The sequence below is a fragment of the Protopterus annectens genome, chromosome 8.part1 (genome assembly GCF_019279795.1).
Source record: "Protopterus annectens isolate FY-2018-M chromosome 8.part1, PAN1.0, whole genome shotgun sequence".
Lineage (NCBI taxonomy): Eukaryota > Metazoa > Chordata > Ceratodontiformes > Protopteridae > Protopterus > Protopterus annectens.
This window is the reverse complement of record NC_056742.1, coordinates 134343392-134364741: the sequence shown is the minus strand read 5'-3', so window position 1 is coordinate 134364741 and position 21350 is coordinate 134343392. Positions and strand designations below refer to the sequence as shown.

General features: G+C 40.1%; 1 protein-coding gene across 1 annotated transcript in view; it reads right to left on the bottom strand.

The window, feature by feature from the left end:
* GABARAPL2 (GABA type A receptor associated protein like 2) overlaps nucleotides 1–1143 on the bottom strand; it is a 301666-nt gene extending 300523 nt beyond the window's left edge. Inside the window, exon 1 of the mRNA XM_044081769.1 lies at nucleotides 1003–1143. Within this exon, the coding sequence (XP_043937704.1) occupies nucleotides 1003–1036 (34 nt within the window). The 5' untranslated portion in view covers nucleotides 1037–1143. The remainder of the gene's footprint in view (nucleotides 1–1002) is intronic.
* Nucleotides 1144–21350: the final 20207 nt, after the last annotated feature.

Sequence of the window (21350 nt, the reverse complement as noted above, 5' to 3'; positions counted from 1 at the left end):
AGGATGCGCCAACTTATAATGCTTTATTCTTCAAACAAAACCCCAAGATACACAGTAAAAACAAACATGTACACTTAGTCCTCAGAATGCATGATACAAACAAAACTGTAGTTTTTTGTGTATTTTAACACCCTCTGCAAGAAAGAGACACTGATATTCATTGCAGTGCAGCTTTTGTAATGTGAAGGGATGGCCTACTCTTACAGCCCAATGATGCAGGCTAAAAGTCTCTGAGGAAAGCTTTGATGTTACAGTAACAACACTGTAGGGGCTCAGAGAGCAGGATATATACCATCACAGAACTGTGGTCAATGTTAATATATTCACTACACTTAAGTGTGTGTCTGTGTGTATGGGGTGTTATTTTCCAGTCTAACTTACTATCTTCACTGTGTGGACAGTCAAGAATCTAAGAAGTGTTTCTACCATTCTGTGATATAGTGGTAGGGAAAGGTACAAACAAATAAATACACAGTGACAGAAATGAAAAAGAAAATTACTTTAGTGCTGAACCAAACATTTGTATATGATGTACTTGCAAAATATAAAGGAGGAAAGGGATGGGGGGGGGGGTAACACAGACCTATGCTAATTATGCTGGGGCAGTTGTCATTGCTCAGGTTCTCAAATAATATACTTACATAACTATACTTTTGGATCACTGTATAAAAATGTGCAACATATTTTCTCCCAGTGATACTGCTTGCTAAGGTCTAAAATGTCATCTGTTGTGGCAGCCCCTAACCGGGAAAAAGCCGAAATAAGAAGTTATAAATTACCAGGGACATTCTAAACTCTCAATAGACATGCTGAATATTTGATTAAATGCAAGAACATACTCATAATGAACAGGAAATGGCATTATGTGTTACTGCTCTAATCAAAAAAGTAACAAAAAGCAAAAGTATTTACAGAAATACTGCAGGTGCCAGGCCCAGGAAAAGCTTCTGTTTACATATCACAAGAAGCCCCTTTTCCAGGGTAAAATGAGAGTCTGCTCACCTAAAGAGTGGTCTTCCTTGAACATCCATTTCATGTTGGCTGCTCCTTCTGCTGACAGGGGAATAGTGGAAAGCTAGGCCTGTACGTAAACAGGACAGTTATGATATAAACAATAAAGAGAGACAAGCCACTGCTACAGACTGTTATCAGCTGAGCACAGGAATGGTTCCTGGACTGTACCACTAAATGTTGAAGCAAGGGTGGAAAGGGTTGGTTCACTGACAGCATGGGGGGGGGGGGACTGATATGAACAGATGCATTAATGCACAAAGAAAAGTAGAAGGGATTTTGCCAAATAGAAGAACACGTAGCAATATATGTTTTAACTTTTCTAAAAATGTTCAGTTTATTTTGACAGTAATCATGACATAGAGATCATTACAACATTTACAGTCCTCTCAGCTACAGAGGGAAAATCTAACAAGAAATATCTCTCATGGAAATCATGATTAGTTATTATCTCAAAGGCAAAGATGCCATATATTTCATTTTAAAAGCTTCCCAGTATCACATTTGTACATGCAATTAACTGAAGCAGCTGACCTTGTTAGTAGCAAAGAATAAAATATTTTTCTGCATTTTTTCCTTTTGTGTGGGTAGCAAGGTAACTCAGACTGCAGCTGCCTTGTAATGCAACTCTTAAAGTAGTCAAATGAGCATATATGAAATTTTTTTTGTTATGTGTATGACAAAAATACTGCTATCTCTCCATATTCTCACAGAGCCTTTTGTTTCCTTAAAAATCGTAAGTATATGATAAAAATCAATATGTGTTTTCCCACAAAGACTTTGTCATTAATTGAAGGTGTTATACAGACTGCCAATAAATATTATATTTGCACAAACATAATTATCATTATGGGGAAACAGATTTGTATGCTGTTCTTCTAACTTCTTTATTCTACACTTAACTCTTTCATCAGCATTATCGATGCTATGCCCTATTTAGCCCTGATGCTGTATAATTCTTGTTCTGTTATTATAGGTTCATAGGTTCATAGGTTTATACTAGGCTATCTGCCCTAAGGCATTTATAAGCCTAGCCCAAATTAAATGGCTGCATACCCCCATATGATAAAAAAAAATACTGTGCCCATTAGTTTGTTGCCTCTGTGTCCAGTCCACCAGAGAGATGACCCGTAAACTCCACCCCTACCCATTCCCATCCACAGGTCTAGATTTCTCTTGAACAGGAGTCAGGGGGTGCTCTGCCTCACATGGACAGGATTTTATTCCACAGCATAGGGAGTCTGAGTGAGACAAGCATATCCTATTTAGGTCGCCCCCGTTATCCGTGCTAAGGCTCTTGTTGCTTTGGTTAGTGGTTTGGTCTTTTTGGTGGCTTGTTGGAGTTGTCCCCGGCTCTCGGGTTGGACATGGCCTTGTATACATGTCACCTCTGACAGACGGCAGGCGACGGAATAGAGCTGGAGTTTCTTTGGAGTTTCAGCATATGACAGATTTTGAGATTTTGGAGTCCTTTTTCCTTTTGGTGAGGGTCTTTTGGGGTCCTCTCAATGTGCACTGATGACGTCGGGTGAGGGGCATTGTGATGGGGCGGGTGCTAGAAAGGAAGAGTACAGGGGAACAATGGAGACAATAGAGATCTAGATGAATCCTCTGTCCCTTCGCTGATCAGGTGGAAGGTCTTTCTTTCTTTCTAACCACTTAACCAATGTAGTGTGTCAAAGTGTGGCCACCTGTGGCCTGGGTCCACCTACCCTGTAAGGTCTTTCTGTTAACCCAGTGTGCTGCCATGGTATTGGTTTTGGCCTTTGTTTTTTTTTTCCCGTATGACTATACATTTTTGGCGCTTAACTGAGCCATGGCTCTGGCACCAGCAGCTAGTTTCCAGTCCCTTTTCCTTCTGCGGAGTGTCGATAGAAGGCTATGGCGCCCCATGTGGAGTCATCTAGTGACTTTGTCAACAAAGTCCTCCCATGTTGGCCTCCACTTCATGCTGCCCCAAGTTTGGAGGAGCAGAGACCAGGCCTGTGGGACACTGACCAGCATGACCCGACACAGGTTGTGACCTGGCTTGAGAGTCTCCCAACCCTGTGGGTTCTGGTTCTGGTGGGTAAGCTGAAGTTCTTGCCACATGTGGGTCTTGGAGTGGGTGTAAGTTTTCTACTTTACCCAAAGGGGAGTGATCGCCAGCCGGCAGGTCAAGTCCCCAGTCGTGGACTGCCAAGATCCATAGGTGACCTTGGTGACTATTTGAAAGTCCTCCAGTTCCAGGCATGATCTTTGAAGAACAAAGCCAAACTGGGTCGGGTCTAAACTCCCAGGACCCCTATATCTTGTGGGTCGTGCTCCATTATGATCCTCTCGTCCCCCTTATATCTTCTTAGCTTATGATTCGATCGCTGAGAATGCTTGGCGCCATAATGTGGGACCACAGTTGCCATTATGGGGCCTTTTTGACGTATCCTGTGCTAGGCTGACGCTAAACAGCGGACCATTATATGTGAGGTTAATTGCTCATTTAACTCGTGTAGCACACAGCCGGGGACACCATAATGCCCATTGCACACAGCCGGCTAGCTTTAGAAGGCAGCTTTCACCTGTTTTAGGGTGATATCCGCTAGCTTTCTTTCTTCATTTGAGATGTGATCTCCTTTAGAGAGGCTGGGAATTTTATCTCCCTGTCTGCAGAGGGTTAGCAATGTCTGTGAAAGAAGTGATTTGCATGTTTGTTGCTAATTCTGAGCATATTCAGTGTTTTTTTTTGACTTAGTGGATTTATTTTTGAAGTTTCACCATGATTCCATATTCCTGACATAATTTCTCAAAAGTGTGTAGTTGATTTTATGATGCTTATATCTTTTTACTGGCTGCCTTCGATTTTTATGAGGCTTTTTATTTTTTGTTCTATCATGTAATGACTTTCTCCTTATATTGTATGGATTGTTAATCTTTGCAGGGTCCACCAGACTGGGCGTTGTTCTTTGTTTGAAAAGAGTCTTGGTTTTATTTGGGATTGCCTTTTCCATGCAGTCTGGAGTGATGGTTGGAAGGCATTGATGCCTGCTTCACAGGATGGCTTAGTTCATGGCATTCTCTTGTAAGTGGGTTGGGAAGGGCTTGTGGTTTCTCTTTGGCCTTTTAGAAGTTGCTTTAAGTTCTTCACTATGGTCTTTTTGTTTAGGGCTTTTTGCGGGATCTGGTGTTCTTGTGTTTGTAGAGGGTGTCTTCTCTCTGGTGGTTTTATACTAAGGTGTTTTATGATCAGATCATGTTGAAGACAAGATATACGATATATTTTTACTTTTCTCCCCATGTTTGTGACAGCATGTTCTAGTATATTTTCTCCTGAACTCCAGGAACCCGTTGGGCTAGTTCCTTAGGGCTTGAGTGTGTTCCCAGTCTATATTCGGGTAGGAAGAGTAGAGCAGGCTTTGCTAGTGTGTAGATACATTTATCGGTAAGTGATTCAGGAAGATGTATGATGTGGGGTGATATTTGACTATACCTCTTACATGCTGGATGGCTTCTGACCCTTTATTGAGATTTAACCTGGAGTGTGAGTATCCTTTATGAATTTTGCCACACCCCCCTCCTTTTGTGGATGTCGCCTTTTAGGCCCAACGTTCAGTAAAACCTAATGGTTTCAGTTGCTCTTAGGAGCCTTGAACCACCCTTTTTGAACAGAGCCTACATCGATGTTCTTTGGGCTGAGGAAGGGCCTTGGTGTAAAACCTTGAGATTTAGACTTCTCTGGTTGAGCAACGTACCTCAATTTCTTCCATTTTGTTTCTAGATGTTTCCCATACAGACATGAGCCTCTGAAAAAGGCACTATGGGAGATTTAGACTGGCCAATGGCCGGGATCCCAGGGGAATTTGACGGGTGCCCATTTTTCTCCCTTGTGGGAGAAACATGGTCAGGGGTCAAGCATGTCATCCCAGGCAGACAGAAGCTGGATCTTGTCTCTAATGACACCAGACATTAAGCCAATAGTTAAGTCCTCATGGCAGCGGTTTGTGTCAATGTGTTGTTCTTGGGCATGGAGTGATATCCCTCATCTCTAGGGAATACACCAGGGCTACATAATGGAAAGCTTCCTGATCATTTTTCATCTTGTCATTGTGTCATCTCAGGTCGTTCACACCAGCATGGACTCTGACTGTGTTTACCTGCCTGGGCTACATAATCAGAGAGCCTCTATGTCTCTCTTTATCTCTATGTCGGACGTAATGCAGCTTACTGTGACCCTCTCCTTGTTCAGCTGTGTCAGTGTCATGATTTGTGTGTCTGACTATGAAGTGCTTGTGTTACAGTTTGTTTGGTGTATTTGTGTTTGGGCTTACTGTGACGACTCAGTCTTTGTTCAGCCTATGTGTTGGACGCCAGGTGTCTTGACTGGAGAGTCCTCTGGGTGTCTGCTTTGGAGTGTCCTGCTTTTTAGGCTGATTTTTACTCAGAGCCTCACACTGCTCTTTAATTTAAGTGGTGTGTGTGGTGTGTTGGAGTGTGTCAGGTTTGTGAGGCTGGTTTTTGTGTCTTGTGTAGTAAATTTTTCCTCCTTACCGCATTCAGCTTTTTCCACATGTTCCTGATTTTCTCACTGCCTTTAATAAATTTAGACCTACGGTCTCCATCATTTTGTACTGTACTTTCTTTTTGCAGAGCTGCTTATTATATTTGAAGTCCATATTTTTCATCTCATGACCTCCCTTTATCCACATGCACATTAGGATTATTTTACTTTAATAGAATGATCCAAGAACTGCAGCTGTAATGCCCCTGGCCCTACCCCATACCTATCACCAAACACTTGCTTTCCTTCTCAGTACTAAAAGTCTACATTCTTTGTTAAATATTGTATTTTGTTCAATAGCCATATTGCATTCTTTGACTTTTATCAAGGGGCATTGTGTATAACTCTCACACCATGTTTAAGCAAACTCTACAAGTTAGGACTACTCTTCTTTCTCTGTTCTTTCTAACCATTAGCAGTAGTAGACAAGAATGACTTTGTTGTGTCTTTCAGCTTTTTCCGGTTAGGGGTCGCCACAGCGGAACTCCGGTCCGCTAATGATTGGCAGTAGATTTTTACGTGCTGAGTTGCCGGCCCTGATGCACAACCTTCAACGAAGGTACGCTCATTCACGCATGTCTCCACACAGAAGATGCTCTAGCTGAGAATAAAACAGGACAATGTCTTACTGTGAGGCGACAATGCTACTGCAGCACCACCAAGTGACTAATATTTTAAAATTTGAGGGGAGATATAGCTGCAGCTAAACTCATTTCAGTTGCGGAGTGGCTGTTAATAAAAAGCATTAGCAAGGAGCATGGATAGCTATCTTGTTTTTTTTTTTAAACAAGAAGCATCTTTATTATATTATCATGTATGGCATAGACAATTTTACATTTATATAAATGAAAAGAAATCATACTGATATAATACTATACTGATATAATTTTAGTTGCAAACATTATACATTACAAACCATATTGACATATTTTTAGTTGCAAACATTATGCATCACTTATAATCTGTTCAGCCATTGTTAGTCAAACATTACATAGCTCATTCAAATCCTGCCTTCTTTTAAACCTCATTCCTCTTTTGCGCATATTGTTCCCACAATTCCCATTTTTTCATATGTAATTTTCTCCTACCCTTTTCTAAAGATCCCAATTTCAGTTGTTTTATCTCTGCTAATATATTCACTACTTCTATTAAAGTTGGTTTAGACTTTGATTTCCATTTTCTAGAAATTGCTTTTTTTGGCAGTCACCATAATTAGACTCAGCAAGGACTAAATATTTCTAGGAAATTCTGAGTCTGTACCATAACTCAAAAAATGATTTGATTAGTTACACCAGTTTGCTCACCCAGTATCTTTAGCAGAGCAGTTTGCAGAGAATCTTTAAAGTCTGGCAACTCATTAGCAATAGTTATCTTGGTTAAGAAAAAGAGGGTAAGGGACAGCTCATGATCCTATTTCTGACTTGATAATATTCTTGTAGTTGAATGGAGAGAGGGTGCTGCTGATCCAAACACCAGAATGGTGTGTCATGTAATAGATATACCATTAATATCTGCCTGCTGTAAGAAATTCTGCATATATGTTTATGTCCTGAGTTAGAACATACACATGTGAGACTGTCAATGTTTACAGGGGTTCCATTAGCTAGACTCACCCTTTAGAAAGGAGAGGAACATTGTACGTTGATTCTTATCTTTGCTGTTTTGCTCTTTGGAGAACACCACTACACCCCAAGTACATTTTCTCACCAAGGTTACCAGGTTTTCAAAAAGACCCTAACTGTGCTAACCATCTAGAGGATTCTTACTTCTTAACGAAGTGATTTACCACACATGTGGTATCTTATACATCAGAAAAGCCCTGTTCTGTTGAAAGGTTTGTGACTAACACCTGTTTCTTCATGCCAGCAGTCTCTTCTGCCCACACAGAGTTAAACGTAGGTATTACATATACTTAACATATGCAATGTACATTCATTATCATAAAGCAAATGGAATCTGGGCCATTAATCAAAATCTTTTGTCACATTTTATTAGGTTTTGAGAAACCCTTACTAAACTATGTAGTTTGCTAGTGTGGCTCCTGAGTGGCCATGGTGCAGATTAGTATTGATTATTTTACTCACAGTTACCTAGTTACACTGTATACAAGAACAGTCAGGATGTGATTATATTCATTATATAGCTTTCTGAAGTTATCTGCTTTATTTTCTGCTAAGATTTATGTCATACTTCCCTATTATTATTATTACTATTATTGCAAACAAATTAAATTAGTTTTCTAGGATACTGAATATTCTTAGTGCTGTGGGGTTTATAGCTGTAATTCCTATGGAATGCTGCAACTGCTTTATTATTGGTTACTGACTAATAGTTCATTGCTAGGTCTGCTTAAGCTGTAGGAAGTGGAAAAGGTTTAAAAGGATATGTTACAGGTATATCAGACTCTGGGTAATGAAGGGTAGTCAGTGTACAGTGGCTGTTTTACTGTCATGTCCTGTTTTCTGATCCAGGAATACAGAAGTCAACTGGTCTGTGAGCAAATCTACTAAGGCAAACTCTGGAAGTTTCCTTTGCCCTTGTTTTACCCAAATCTACTAGAAGATCTAACATAAAGTTTTATGTTAATCTGCCTTTCTGTCATAACTTACAGTCATGAATATTGTAGGCCAGACCTGTGGGAGGAGTACTAATGAGAAATGTTTTAAAAATTCAGTACTATTCTGTCTTTCTTGTTGACATAATGGCTACAGATGTTGGCTGGTTACTTTACACACAACAGTACAATATAGTAGTAACCTGACATTGTGGCCTGACTTGCATAGCTGACTGCTACGTTGCTGTTTAGTGTCCTGGTTAGATACCCAGAGTGAATGTGTTTCCGGGTATCTTTGTACAAATCAAGTCATGGATACTGACTGATCTCTGTACAGTGTCTGATGAGATAGTAGTACACTGGCATATCCTCTCATCTTACTCTCCTGACATTTACTATTTGAAACAAATGCTCCCTGCTTTCTCCATCTGACTAATTAGGAAGGTAACTCACTCTAACAGACTGTGACGTATACACTTGGCTGAGACAACATCTCTGTGCTGTGTGTGTCAGCTAGTCATGTATTGCTGTGTGTGCTGCGCTGGTCAGAAACTTCTAGAAAATGGAAGCTGTCTTCCCAGGTGCTACTCTTCATATAAGAGGATCTTCTCTTCTTGTCATTAGCCTCCTCATACATCTTCTTACACATTTAGTTATTAAAATATTGAAAGTCATACATTTTTCAGTCCGGGATCAGAAAACCAATGGAAAACTTATAACCTCAGTTATTTTCCATACCCAAGGGGACAGGAAGTATACCTTCAAACAGGCACTAGACAGCTATCACTTTCCTAGAATTCATTGTAAGATTTGTCCTTCATGGGTGCCTCACATCTGACTTCTGAGAATGTCTAACTCTGTCCTTGATCCCATTGTTGGGTCAGTGCCCTTTCACCTTCCTTATTTCTCCATACATAATGACTGTGTGAGAAACCTTAATAAAAATTGGATATGATTTGGATGTAGATTCAACTCCAAAGGCCACATATTTTGTCTGTCTCAGAAATATAGTTTAAATCTAATTTAGAGGGTGAGGCAATATTTATTGCTGATTATGTTCTACTTCTAGAGTGCTTTCAAAGTGAGAATGTAGCAGAGAGGGATGCCGCATGGTCAGCACAGTTGTAGCCTCTGTTCTACCCACCCAATGGATCTCTGTTCTAGCCAAGCAGTTAGTGATTATCACACTTTAACTAGGGGTATACATGGAGAAAAGTATAGGCAGAATTAACATTAAACATGAACTTGCAGGATCTGCTGCCCTGTCAGTTACCATGCCCTAGACAGACAGCAATACAAGAAATACATACTTATTTACTGTGGATGCAAATGTAAAGTCAATTAATCAATTTAAAGTCCCTGATTCATATCTAATGTGTAATTCTGGTGGATTTTTTTCAACTTAGAACACTCCCCACCATGGCTCTCGCGTATGTAGCTATGATAGTATATATGCCTAAATATGCTAAAGCACAGTTACAAGAAGTTGCATGTTATGAAATTTAGTTCTTTCTAGAAGGCAGAGTTAAGACCTCATGGGGGCTGGTAACTCATCCGCAATGTTTACTTTGCTTATTGATCATCCTGAAAAACATCATGTAATTGTAATCCAAACTCAACAATGCCTAATGCACTAATTTAACTCCATCCACCTGATTTTTCTTAGGGCAGTGTGAACTGTGTATTTAGAAACCACTTACCATCTTTGCAATACAGAGAAATTTAGTTGCCATACTCTAGACCAGGGTGGGACAGACCATCTATTTGATCATTTGGGCCTCTAGCCTGCCCTTTCTTAGTATAAATGCTGCTACAACATTAAGACATCAAAGAATGGCAAGCAACAGTGATAAATTGGCAGATAAGTCCATGTCACTGTGTTATCTAAATATGAAGCATGGAGGCTTTTTGTGATTGATAAACATTCTGTTATCTTGCAGCGGTATATAACTGCTGGGTAGTATGGCTTGTAATATATCATTCCATTATACCTTTCCCCTTCATACACTTAAATTTGTTACTCATAGAAGAGAGACAGGCATACAAGCTATTATGCAAAGTAAAAATATCTGACAGTCCCCTTTGGTTGATAGACTGCCCCCAAAAGTCAAGCTGAAAACTATTTACTAACACAGAGCATTAACAGATCCATGTCAGAGGGGTTATCCATGCCCCGGATGTCTGCCAAATGGCTTGATAGTAGCTAACACATAGTTCAGAAAGAGAGACAGTCACAGAATCACACACAAAAGTGGCCAACATAAAACTCAGGTAAGACTTTCTCCTAGTAACACTGGGGTATGATCAATGATTGCAAAGTCATCACCAGTGAAACAGTTGGCTCGTAGCATAAACCACTTGTTGCAACAATCAGCAGCAAGCAGTGGTCAGAGAAGGCTCTAATGTCAACAGAGACAAGGATGAAGACCTGGAAGTTGACTGGAGAGAAAATACAATGGTTCCAGGAATTACTCAGGGGTCTAGCACCCAAAGAAGAGGAGGAAATAGATGGAGTTGAAGAAGAATGGCAGCACCTCAAAACAGCATGTGTGAAGACTAATGAACAGACATGTGGCCGTGCCAGGTATGGAAATAAGGTACATATGGAAAGATGATGGTGGAATGCAGAAGTCCAGGAAGTCATCAAAAGAAAGAAGAGTGCAAGAAGAAGTGGGAGACAGAAAAGACTGACCAGCATAGGAAGGAATACGGGTTGGCTAACAAAGAAGCAAAGAAAGGAGTTACAATAGCAAATAACAGAACATTGGAGGCACTTCACCAACTTCTGGAAAGTGACTTAGTAGGTGGCAAAAAAAAAAAAAAAACTATATCAGGTTGCAAGGCAAAGACAGAAAGATAAAGAAGATAGACACCTTTCATAAGGGATGCCAGCAACAACCTGCTCACCAGTCCACAGGACATCAAATGTAGATGAAAGGAGTATTTCCAACAGCTTCTGAATAAAGAAAACCCTACAGAAGCTGTACTATCCTAGACACAGCCTATGATAAGAGACAAAGAGAAGCCCACCATAGAAAAAGTAAGAATAGCACTAAGGAAAATGAAGTTAGGAAAAGTAGCAGGCTCAGATGAGGTCCCAACAGATATGAGATAACAAAGTTGCTGGGTGAGCTAGGCAAGAAATGGCTTCTCAGGGTACTCATAGCAGCGTGGAGAGAAATATATATCCCAGATACCTGGAGAATAAGCATACTCATTCCAGTGTACAATAACAAATTAGAATAACTATGGGCAGTACAGAGGCATCAAACTCCTATCACATTGCATGAAAGTTCTGGAGAGGGTGATTGATAAATGGATATACAGAGTCATAGAGAGTAAGATGGGAGATGAGCAGTTCATATTCAGATCAGGATGCAGAACAATTGACCCAATGTTTGCAGTGAGAAAGATAGCTGAGAAGAAGCTAGAGATGAGGAAAAGAGTCCAAATGGGCATTCCTAGACTTGAAGAAAGCATATGACAAGGTCTCAAGAAAGCTGATATGGGCAGTACTGTGGAGGTTTTAAGTCCCAGAAACATGTGTAGAATTAGTGCAGGCTATGTACAAGGACCCAATGACTCAAATACAAACAGTGTTTGGTCTCACAGAAGGCTTTAACAGTGGGACTGGGTATGCATAACAGTTCAGCGCTGAGCCCTCTGCTGTTCATACTAGTGATGGACTACATAAGCAAACAGGTGGAAGGGGTCAGATCAACAAAGCTGCTGTATGCAGACAATGTGGCATTACAAGCAGGGTCTGAGCAAAAACTTCAGCAAAGGATAGGGGAATGGAAAGCAAAACTGAAGGCACATGGGATGAAAGTAAGTGCTGAAAAGACAGTATCTTAATAACTTCAAATATCTGGGATGGGTGGTTGGGGAGAAGAGAAGTCCAAATGAAGAGGGCAAAGCTAGGATCAGAGCGGCTACAGCGAACTGGCATAGAGTCTTAAGTGTAGTGAATGACAGAAGAATGTCAAAGAAGCTAAAAAGCAAAGTGTACAAAACAGTGGTACTACTAGTACTACGGTATGGTACAGTAACCTAGGCAGTAAAGGCAGAGCAGATGAGGAAGCTAGAGGTGATAGAAATGTAGCTCCAACTGCAGAGAAAAGATGAAAAAGAACAGATTATGGTGGTTTGGACACATACAGAAAAGCAGAAAAGCAGAAGGCAATCTGGTTTAGAAGATTTGGGATAGAGAGGAAGAAGGTAAGAGGAAACGTGGATGTCCAGCAAAGAGGTGGATGGATTGTGTGAGAGAAGATCTGCAACAGTCAGGTATGAGTGTTAAGGAAGGCAGGTGTGTGGCATTGAATTGAGAGAGATGGCAACAGTTATCAAGATACCCCGACCCCATGTAGAAAAATGGGAAAAAGGGTGTTGATGATGATGAATGATGATATACGTATCACCTTGAAAATAGCTGTGCAAAGCAAAACTGATCTTAGACAATACAGAACTAATATCCTTTTGTTAGGAAGCCCCAGATGGGGCCTAGATAGATCATCTGTCTTGAATCTAAATATTTAATATAGGCCAAAACAGTGAGGGAATGCTCCTATTGGTACTTCTTGGTACATTTTGAGCAGTACTTTGAATAATGATAATACACATAGGCTTAATAACCCAGGACTTGAACAAACTACTTGATGCCCTCTACAGGATGCAGCACTGTTTCATTTTTACTACCAAGAAATGTCTGGCCACAACACTCCTGCTGAAAATTCTCCTGCACAGTGGGCATCTCTTTAAGTTAACTGTTGTCTACCACACAGCTGCCAGATATGCCACTGGGACTAACAGCAAGTAACAACACAGTGTTTTGCTCTCTTCACCTGGTTGACCTTGCATCCAGTGAACAGTGGGCTACCCTCAGCTGACTAATGCCTGTAGAATAATGTGCTATTGTGGGCATCTCTTAGGAGTGATAACTCTCCATGATTCAAGAAGGGCAATTAGACTGAGTGACTACTTGCTTTGAATTATCCCTGTACCCTGTTTTAAAAGGAGTGGGACAATCATTAAAGGCATTCCTAGGCTCTAGAGCAGGCATGGGCAAACTACGGCCCGGGGGCCACATGCGGCCCGTTAAACGTTTTGATTGACGCCCAAACTTGAAAAAAAAAAATAAATAACCTTGTTTAATATTTTTTTTTGCCCTCCAATGATGTTCTGATGTTTCCTCACACACTCTAGATATATTGGCTTTGTGCGGTGGGTGAAGGTGGGCCATATTACTCGTTGCACTTTACCCCCCAACCCCCCCACCCTCTGAAAATGGCGTGCCCAAGAAAAGAGGAAAGTGGAGAGAGAGAATGTCAGTGTTCAATAGGACAACTAAATATTTTTTTTTTCACTGGATCCGATCATCTGCTGTTTGCCTGATATGCCAGAAACTGTGGGCGGTTTTTAAAAGTATATAATTAGCTTCGCCACTTTACAGCAAAGCCTAGCTAATTATGCTAGCTCTCAACAAAAGAGCGCTGCTGCTGCTGCTGAGGTGAATTTAAACTAAAAAGAGAAGGCTCATTTCACTTTCAAACGTCAAACTGCCAGTCAAGCACCAAAGCAAGGCCATGCTTCTTTTCAAAATAGCAAAAGCAGGCAAGCAAACTGTGAAGGCGGGAGTTTTTTTTTAAATGTATGATAGAGACAGCAGGTATTTTTTTGTGGAGGACAGAACAAATTTGAAAAAATCAGTTTCAGTTTCGGACAGCGGACAGTGACTGTGTGTGTGGATAATAGATGAAGATATCACCAGCAGATTAGAAAAAAAAAGTCATCATTTTTTTTTTATTCTTTAGCACTGGATGAAAAGCATGAATCAAAGACACTGCTCATCCCTCATTTTTATCGAGGAATCAAGAAAACTTTTGAAATAAAGGAGTTTTTGACAATGGAGGTCTGAACTCTGAAAAAGGACGGACAGGGACTTGTTTGAGCGGGTGTGCGCTGCCATCCCTTCCCTGGGTAAAGCTGAACAGCTTACACAGCACAACATCACAGATGAATCTTCCCGGAAAAAGCGAAAAAAAATCCAGAATACACAGGAGGATCAAAAAAAAAAGTGAAAGATGAACCCCCCATTTTCTCATCATCACCATCCACCAGGAATCTCAATGTAAATCTGTGTTACAGCTGAATCATGTTGTGAATCTCGTTGTGAATCAACTCATCAACTCCATCAGAATTGCATCAGTTCGCAGGGGGACGCACTCATGTTCCCTCATTGCAGGGAACACAGATCACCAGGACCTGCTCCATCACTCCACTGGTTGAGTTTGAGCAAAGTGTTTCAGTGTTTGCAAAGACTATTGGGAGATTTTGAGTTTTGTGGGAGAGCAGTGAGGGGAGAATGGCTCTAGAGTGCACTCTCAGCAGAAAAAAGGGACTCCTCTTGAACCACTTTATTTCAAAAGTAGCTTAAAATCCATTTTATTGTGTCCCTAGAAGCGGTAACGAGCTATATAAATCAATTACAGCATGAAATTATTTGTTTCCTTTGTTTTAGATCACACTGTTGTGTGGATTTATGTGATTATTCCTGAAAATTGCACAATCCATGAGTACACCTTGGTATGATAAAAACAAATCTGTTGCTGGAAGTTACATATGGTGGCTTAGGTTCACTATACAAATCAAATAAATGACTTGCATATGTGTCACATGTAAAACAGGGAATGCACTATGCTTAACAGTATTCCACCACGGTGAGGGTTGAACAGCTCTTTGGCAATGCTTACTTACAGATGCTGCCAGCTTGTTTATGAACAACGTGATTTATTGCAGTAGTAAAGTATCTTTCAGAATAGCCTGAGATGATTTGTGAGGTGCATGAACTGCTTAAGAAAAGGGCTACATTCACCAGGATTGAATTGTTTGAGCAAATTGTGAGTCACACTGAGCCACAGTACACTTCAGATGAATATATACAGAAAATGAGTGATATAAAGAACTTCACATAAGCACCCCCATCATCCACCTATCAATAAGCTAATAAAGAGACTAGCATAATGGTAACAAGCAATGGAAGCTATGAGCACTAATAAGTAGCCACTGCAACACAAACTGGACAATTTACAATTTTTTTTGTTCACGTAGAGGAATGTCATAGCTGTAACCACAAATTCAAGACCTGCCATGGTATTTCAGAAAATAAATTTGAGATCATGGTTGGACTTAATGAATCCCAATATTTAAAAAAAAATGTTCCTGATAAGAAATTGCAAATCATGCAAAAGCAACCTCATAAAATGTAAGTACTTTGGCAAGAGACTATCAAAAATGATAAATGGCACCAAGGTCATTTTATTGTAAGAACTGTGCATTTAATCTAATGAGTAGATAATAGGCAAAACATATGGAAAAGGTATGTGAGTCAAATCAAGTGCATTAAAAAAAACCAAACAGCCTGGAGCCAATCACCAGAGAAATTAATGCTGATGGCCAGAAACCTACTCCAGAGTACCTAGATGACACACTGCACAAGCAAAGGACAGAAGTTCGGCACTTTGACCAGAGGTGGTTGGATGCTCTGTGATTTGACTACAGAAGAATGGACATCCTATTTCCTGACTTGGAATAGTTGGAAGTTCTAGACTAGACACTAAGATAAACACCAACCCAGAACTATCTGGCCAAGGGCTGGAATGCTGAAGCCAGAGCTCTTGGCTGGACTCACAGCTTATCTCCCTCAGATCAAATGGCACCCCAGATCAGTAGGCACTTCCAGTATGAATCAAAAATCAGAGTCCCATACAAAGGGTTCTTCCAGAGAATCTACTGTGATTGTGGCAGGTAGCCTGAAGAAGCTGCAAAGATGCACCAGCACACATAACCTAAAACAATATTATTAAGAGTGCTTTATAATACTTTTGCTCCTCTCTCACAACTGAAAATTAGCAACTCCTGGGAGCCTCTCCATGTTACCTAGGTCTAACAAACCTAACAAGCTTCCACAGATTTTCTCCTACCCATGTTCAGGCTGATGAGGAGACAGGGCAATGTCATATTGCTGCAGAGTAGGATATTTTGTTATGCCCTAAGCTCCCACCCCTCATGCACCCATACTGTCTAGGGACCAATATGAAAAGGGTAAGCTGGCATATTGTCACTGCTCTGCAACAACTCAGTCAGTACCTTGCACACCTGAAGACAACACCTGATTATGCATCCTTGGCCTGAATGGGATCAACCTTCAGCTGGTTCTGAGTGTATGTCCTCCCCCCAGGATGAGACCATGCATCCTCCCCTTAACAGCACATCAGATGTATGAGCTACTAATTGAACCAGGGTCATTTGGGCTATAGTCAGGGTCTATCCCATTATGCCATGATGTTGGCTGATGTAATCTGAGAGTTGTAGAAACCCCTGAGATTACAGTTGTGGGTAGGGAGTCAATGCTTTGAATTTCAGTCAAAAGAGGTGCACATATATCTTCAGACTTTCTACCAACTATCTTTTGAAGGAGACCAAACTCAAGAAAATTCCATTTCACACAGAGTCTGACAAACATCAAGAATCTAGCTCAATAAAATGAAAGCCAAGTTGGTTATATAGATAAAACAGACAATGACAGTATTTTGAAAGTGCTTGTTACTTGACAACTGAAGTATGTATCTAGGGATATCATAATGCTTGATTAGTCATACAGTAAGAAGTTCTAAGTGTTTCTGATATCTACAGAAGTGCTGTTTTATGTTTACTCACATAGCCTGGGATTCAGAAAGATGGCTAGCACAGCTGAGGTATGCCTTCCGTGAGTAAGGCTCATAATGCAATGTGGCCAGAGATTAATTATCAATTAACCAGATGGAAATTCACAGCCCATACCACTCTAATTAAACAACCCACTTATGGAAATCACATGGCCTACAAAGAAAGAGGGACTCTCAAAATTGTAGCCGGGACTGACATGAAGAAAACAGATGAGCATGTAGCTCATATGCATCAAGGTATGAGCATATGCACTACATCGTGACACTATGGGAAAGCCAGCAAGCCACAGTAAAGTGCCTACAGCAATGCCTCAACCTTTGTTTTTACTATAAAAAGGGGTGAAAATGGGTGAAAAGGACAGAAGGAAAAAGAGGTCAGCAAGCAGAAGAACAAGCACAAAACAAACAGAAAAGGTAAGAACTGGTTTAAGGAGAGGGAGGAATGGTGTATATTTTTTTAGGGGCAGGTGGCCAATGTTTTTATTTTATTTTGTATTTGGAGAAGGAAATATGGAGAAAGATGTATTGGAGAGAAACATGATGGTAAAAGTGTGAGGTCTACACATGGGGGCATGCAAACAAACATAAAACAGAAACAAAGACTCATAGGTAAGGTGCTAACAGATATTGGGTTGGAGGGATAGTACGATTCTATGCACATCAGACAAAGGGAGGATGCTGATGATGTAAAGGATTGGACAACACATTGGGGAGGGAGGTAACACAAAGAAGGGGAACATCAGATTGAGGAATATGGTAGGTATGCATTTCTGTATTGCACCGCCTGTGCAATATTTAGGAAAAGATCAGTCAGCAGCCTGAGCATCCTCCCGAGTGGGCCCTGTGTATTGTGGTGATGGCAGGGACAGGTAGTGATGTGACTCTGATAGCTGCTAGATGACCCTTTACAAGCATGCGATGCAGGCTTCCATCAGTCAGCTCACCCACCACCTCCAACAACTTCATGCAGGTGACATACTATGCACCCCCGTCAATGCTACTGGAGGAAATAATGGTGTTCCCTTCCGGTGAGCAACCACCAGAAACCACAGTGGAGGTCTTTGCCTTGACCCCTACTGCACCCAGTGGTGAGGTGTGTCATCTGTCTGTCAAATCCCTGCTGCAGGTAGGATTAGCTCACAATGCAGCCATGCCAAGCTATACAGTTCCTTTGTTCTGTGTCCTACATGTGGGTATATGAAGACCACTGCTACCAGTGCGATACTTCATACTTCTCTCATAACACATGTAACCTCAGTAATACATTCTATAACTAGACTGTCGTATGACAAATGTCACTGCAAAGGTCATTCATTAAGTTTCTGAACTGCATATGTGTGTAACATATCCATAATTATATGCAGATGCAGAGTGTCACAGCTGAACTAGAAGCTAGGCATTAACACCTATACATGAGCACACTCTGACATTATGCAGACATATTAGCAGCTACATAATGAATGTACTGAAAATTGCTATATGGAAAAAAATTAATGCACTCCACCTGGAAAGCCATGCCACTCTATTCTGATACAGAAGGCTACCTCCACATCTAGAAAAAAAAAGAATCATACAGAAATCATAAAGTACATGCCCGAACACATCATACAGAGAAACTATAAACATTTAATATGCAGTCAAAAAGTACAAGTAGATCTATCTATCTATCTATCTATCTATCTATCTATCTATCTATCTATCTATCTATCTATCTCTTCCTCTCAACCTGCCAGCCCTGAAAATCATAGTAGGGACCATCAAAAATCATAGCAGATGGTCCAAAAATCATAGCACTTAAATTGTATTTGTAAACAAATTCACATTCCCATGGAGGGGTTATCATGTAAAATCTCAGTAGGGAGTCACCTGTAATTATACACACACACACACACACACACACACACACACACACACACACACACACTCAAACATGTGCATTGTGTGAACCTAGCAGTCCACTTCAGCTGTACATAAAGCTGTTTGTTTGCTTGTGTGTGTGTGTGTGTGTGTGTGTGTGTGTGTGTGTGTGTGTGTGCGCGCATATGTGCAGAAAGACATTCTTTAGAAGGTAACAGTTTACTTTCATTTTTCCCTGTATATATTTATTAAATTTAGTTGACTTTTCCTGCAAATATTTTTAAAATATGTGTCATGCTGGGCTTTTGTTTTTATGGTTGCAAAGAGTTTGAGGTGAACTGATACAAACAAGAAAGACAGTTCTTATTTATTATTTATTTATTTTACATTTGTTGACCGGGTTAGTCCAATTGAGCTAAGTAGCCCTTTTTCAGCAGAGGCCCAGGGAGAAAAGCTCCACAGTTTTTTTACAGTTTTAGTGTTAACAGTGTCAGCAGGTTACAATGTATACATACAATGAAATACATTTTATCAGAAAAATAATTATGGAGAAAAAAAAAAAAACAATAAGCATACATAAGAGAAATTATGTGGTTATTTCATGAGGTATGTAACATTAAAAATGGATATAAGACATGGAGAAGAAGAGTAATACTTTGAAGAGGTTTACGAGCTAAAATGGTTTGAAGTTTTAGTGATTACATATGAATTAATGCACTAGATCAGGGAGGATGAGTGCAGAGGCAAGACCAGTGAGTTCAGAATACTCTCTAGTGGCAGTTTTGAATTGATTTGGATGTTTTCTAGTGCTAATTTGTTCCATGATACGGTAGGATTGTAGCTGTAGAGGTTCGACCCAATTTTAGTCTTAGGTTTGTATATTTGTAGTAGGCTAAGGTCAGACCTACATAGGGACCTAGTGGGGGAATATTGAGATATGAGGGGAGATAGGCTAGGGGGGAAGGATCTGAGGTATAGCATAGAGTGAACTATCTGTAGTTGAGAGAGTAGAAGGTGGTGAAGTAATTCCAGCCAGTTTAGGTATCTTAGTGAAAGACAATGATTCGATTTATAGGTTTGGTGAACAGCGAATCTGGCAACCTTATTATAGTTAGACTCTAGTTTAGTTAGTAGTGTGGAGTTAAGACTGGTAAGAATTTGGCAGCTATATAGAAGGCTAGGTAGGAGGTACGCATGAGAGAGGGTTACTTTTGCTTTGTTAGTTAGAAACTTCTTGTTTACATAAAGAAGGCCAAGTTTGTGATGTGTCTTTCTGATGCAGTTGTTTATATGTAGATCAAACTTGAGTTGGTCATCTATCATTACTCCTAGTGGTTTTGTACTAGGTTTAAGATTAATGGGAGTGTTATTGAGGGACAGTACAGAAAATGTAGATTTAAGGTCGGTGAAGTTCTTTGGGAGAAATAGTAAGAGTTTTGTCTTTTTAGGGTTATGAATTAGCAGGTTTTCAGAGAGCCAGGATTTGACAGACTTAGCAGAGATAAGGTCAGAGAGAGTATCTGCGATGGTGTCCTGTAGTAGTTATTTCATGATTTGCTTGTAAATGCATTTTTCCAGTATTTCTGAGAGTGGTGAGAGGATCGCAATGGGTCTGAAGTTTTTAATGTAAGTGGAGTTACCTCCTTTGTGAATGGGTATGGTGTAGAATTCTTTCAAGATAGATGGCACCTTAGATTCTGAGATTCTGAGATGGAGTGATTTATTAGAATTGATACAGAGAGGGCAAGGGATTAAGCAGCAATTTGTAGGAAATAGGGAGGCAGGTTGTCAGCAGAAACAGAGCAGGGTTTAAGTTTAGAGAGCAGGGATTTTATATAGTTAGTGGGTACAGTTGTAAGAGAGAAAGTGGTAGAGGAGTTGAGAGTAGGAGAGGATTTGGAAACATTAGTTGAGTTGGTAGTAGAGGGGAAGGAATTTCTTAGAGTTCTTTAGGCAGTAATATCAGTAGTGTGTGTGTGTGCGTGTATGTATGTTTGTATCTATGTATGTATGTTATATGCAAATGAGAGCTCTTAAAATAAGCTCATCTCCCAAATGTCACCATCTGTTTTGTCAAAAAACTGACAATCTAGGCTGGGGAATATGCCCCATCCTCAAGTATTGTACAGTCTTGGAGTTATTACGCTTGGAGCATGCACAATGACCTGTCACCATCGCAAGTGTTTAGTTTTACTTTTTGATATCTGCAATATCGATATCAACATTTGGAAATTTTGCTGTATTTAAATAGTCCCATATATATATATATATATATATATATATATATATATATATATATAAATATATATATATGCTGTATATACATAGACACACACACACACACACACACACACACACACACACACACACACACACACACACACACACACACACACACACAGCTGATGCCACTACCTAAAGAAATAATAGAACATCCCAGAAAATCAAGAACTCCTACCTCTCGGATATGCACTAATCCAGATATAAATGATACCAGCAGAGTGGCTGGTTAAAATAAATGAGCTGCTGAAATCTGTGCAAATACTGCAAATAATGTACTTCAAACACTTGTAACTAATGGACTGCAACTACATTGCAGCTAGTACGTTTGCAAAACATACTCATTTAGAATACCTGGATATAAAAAAATTAATGTGAGGTAAAAAAGAAG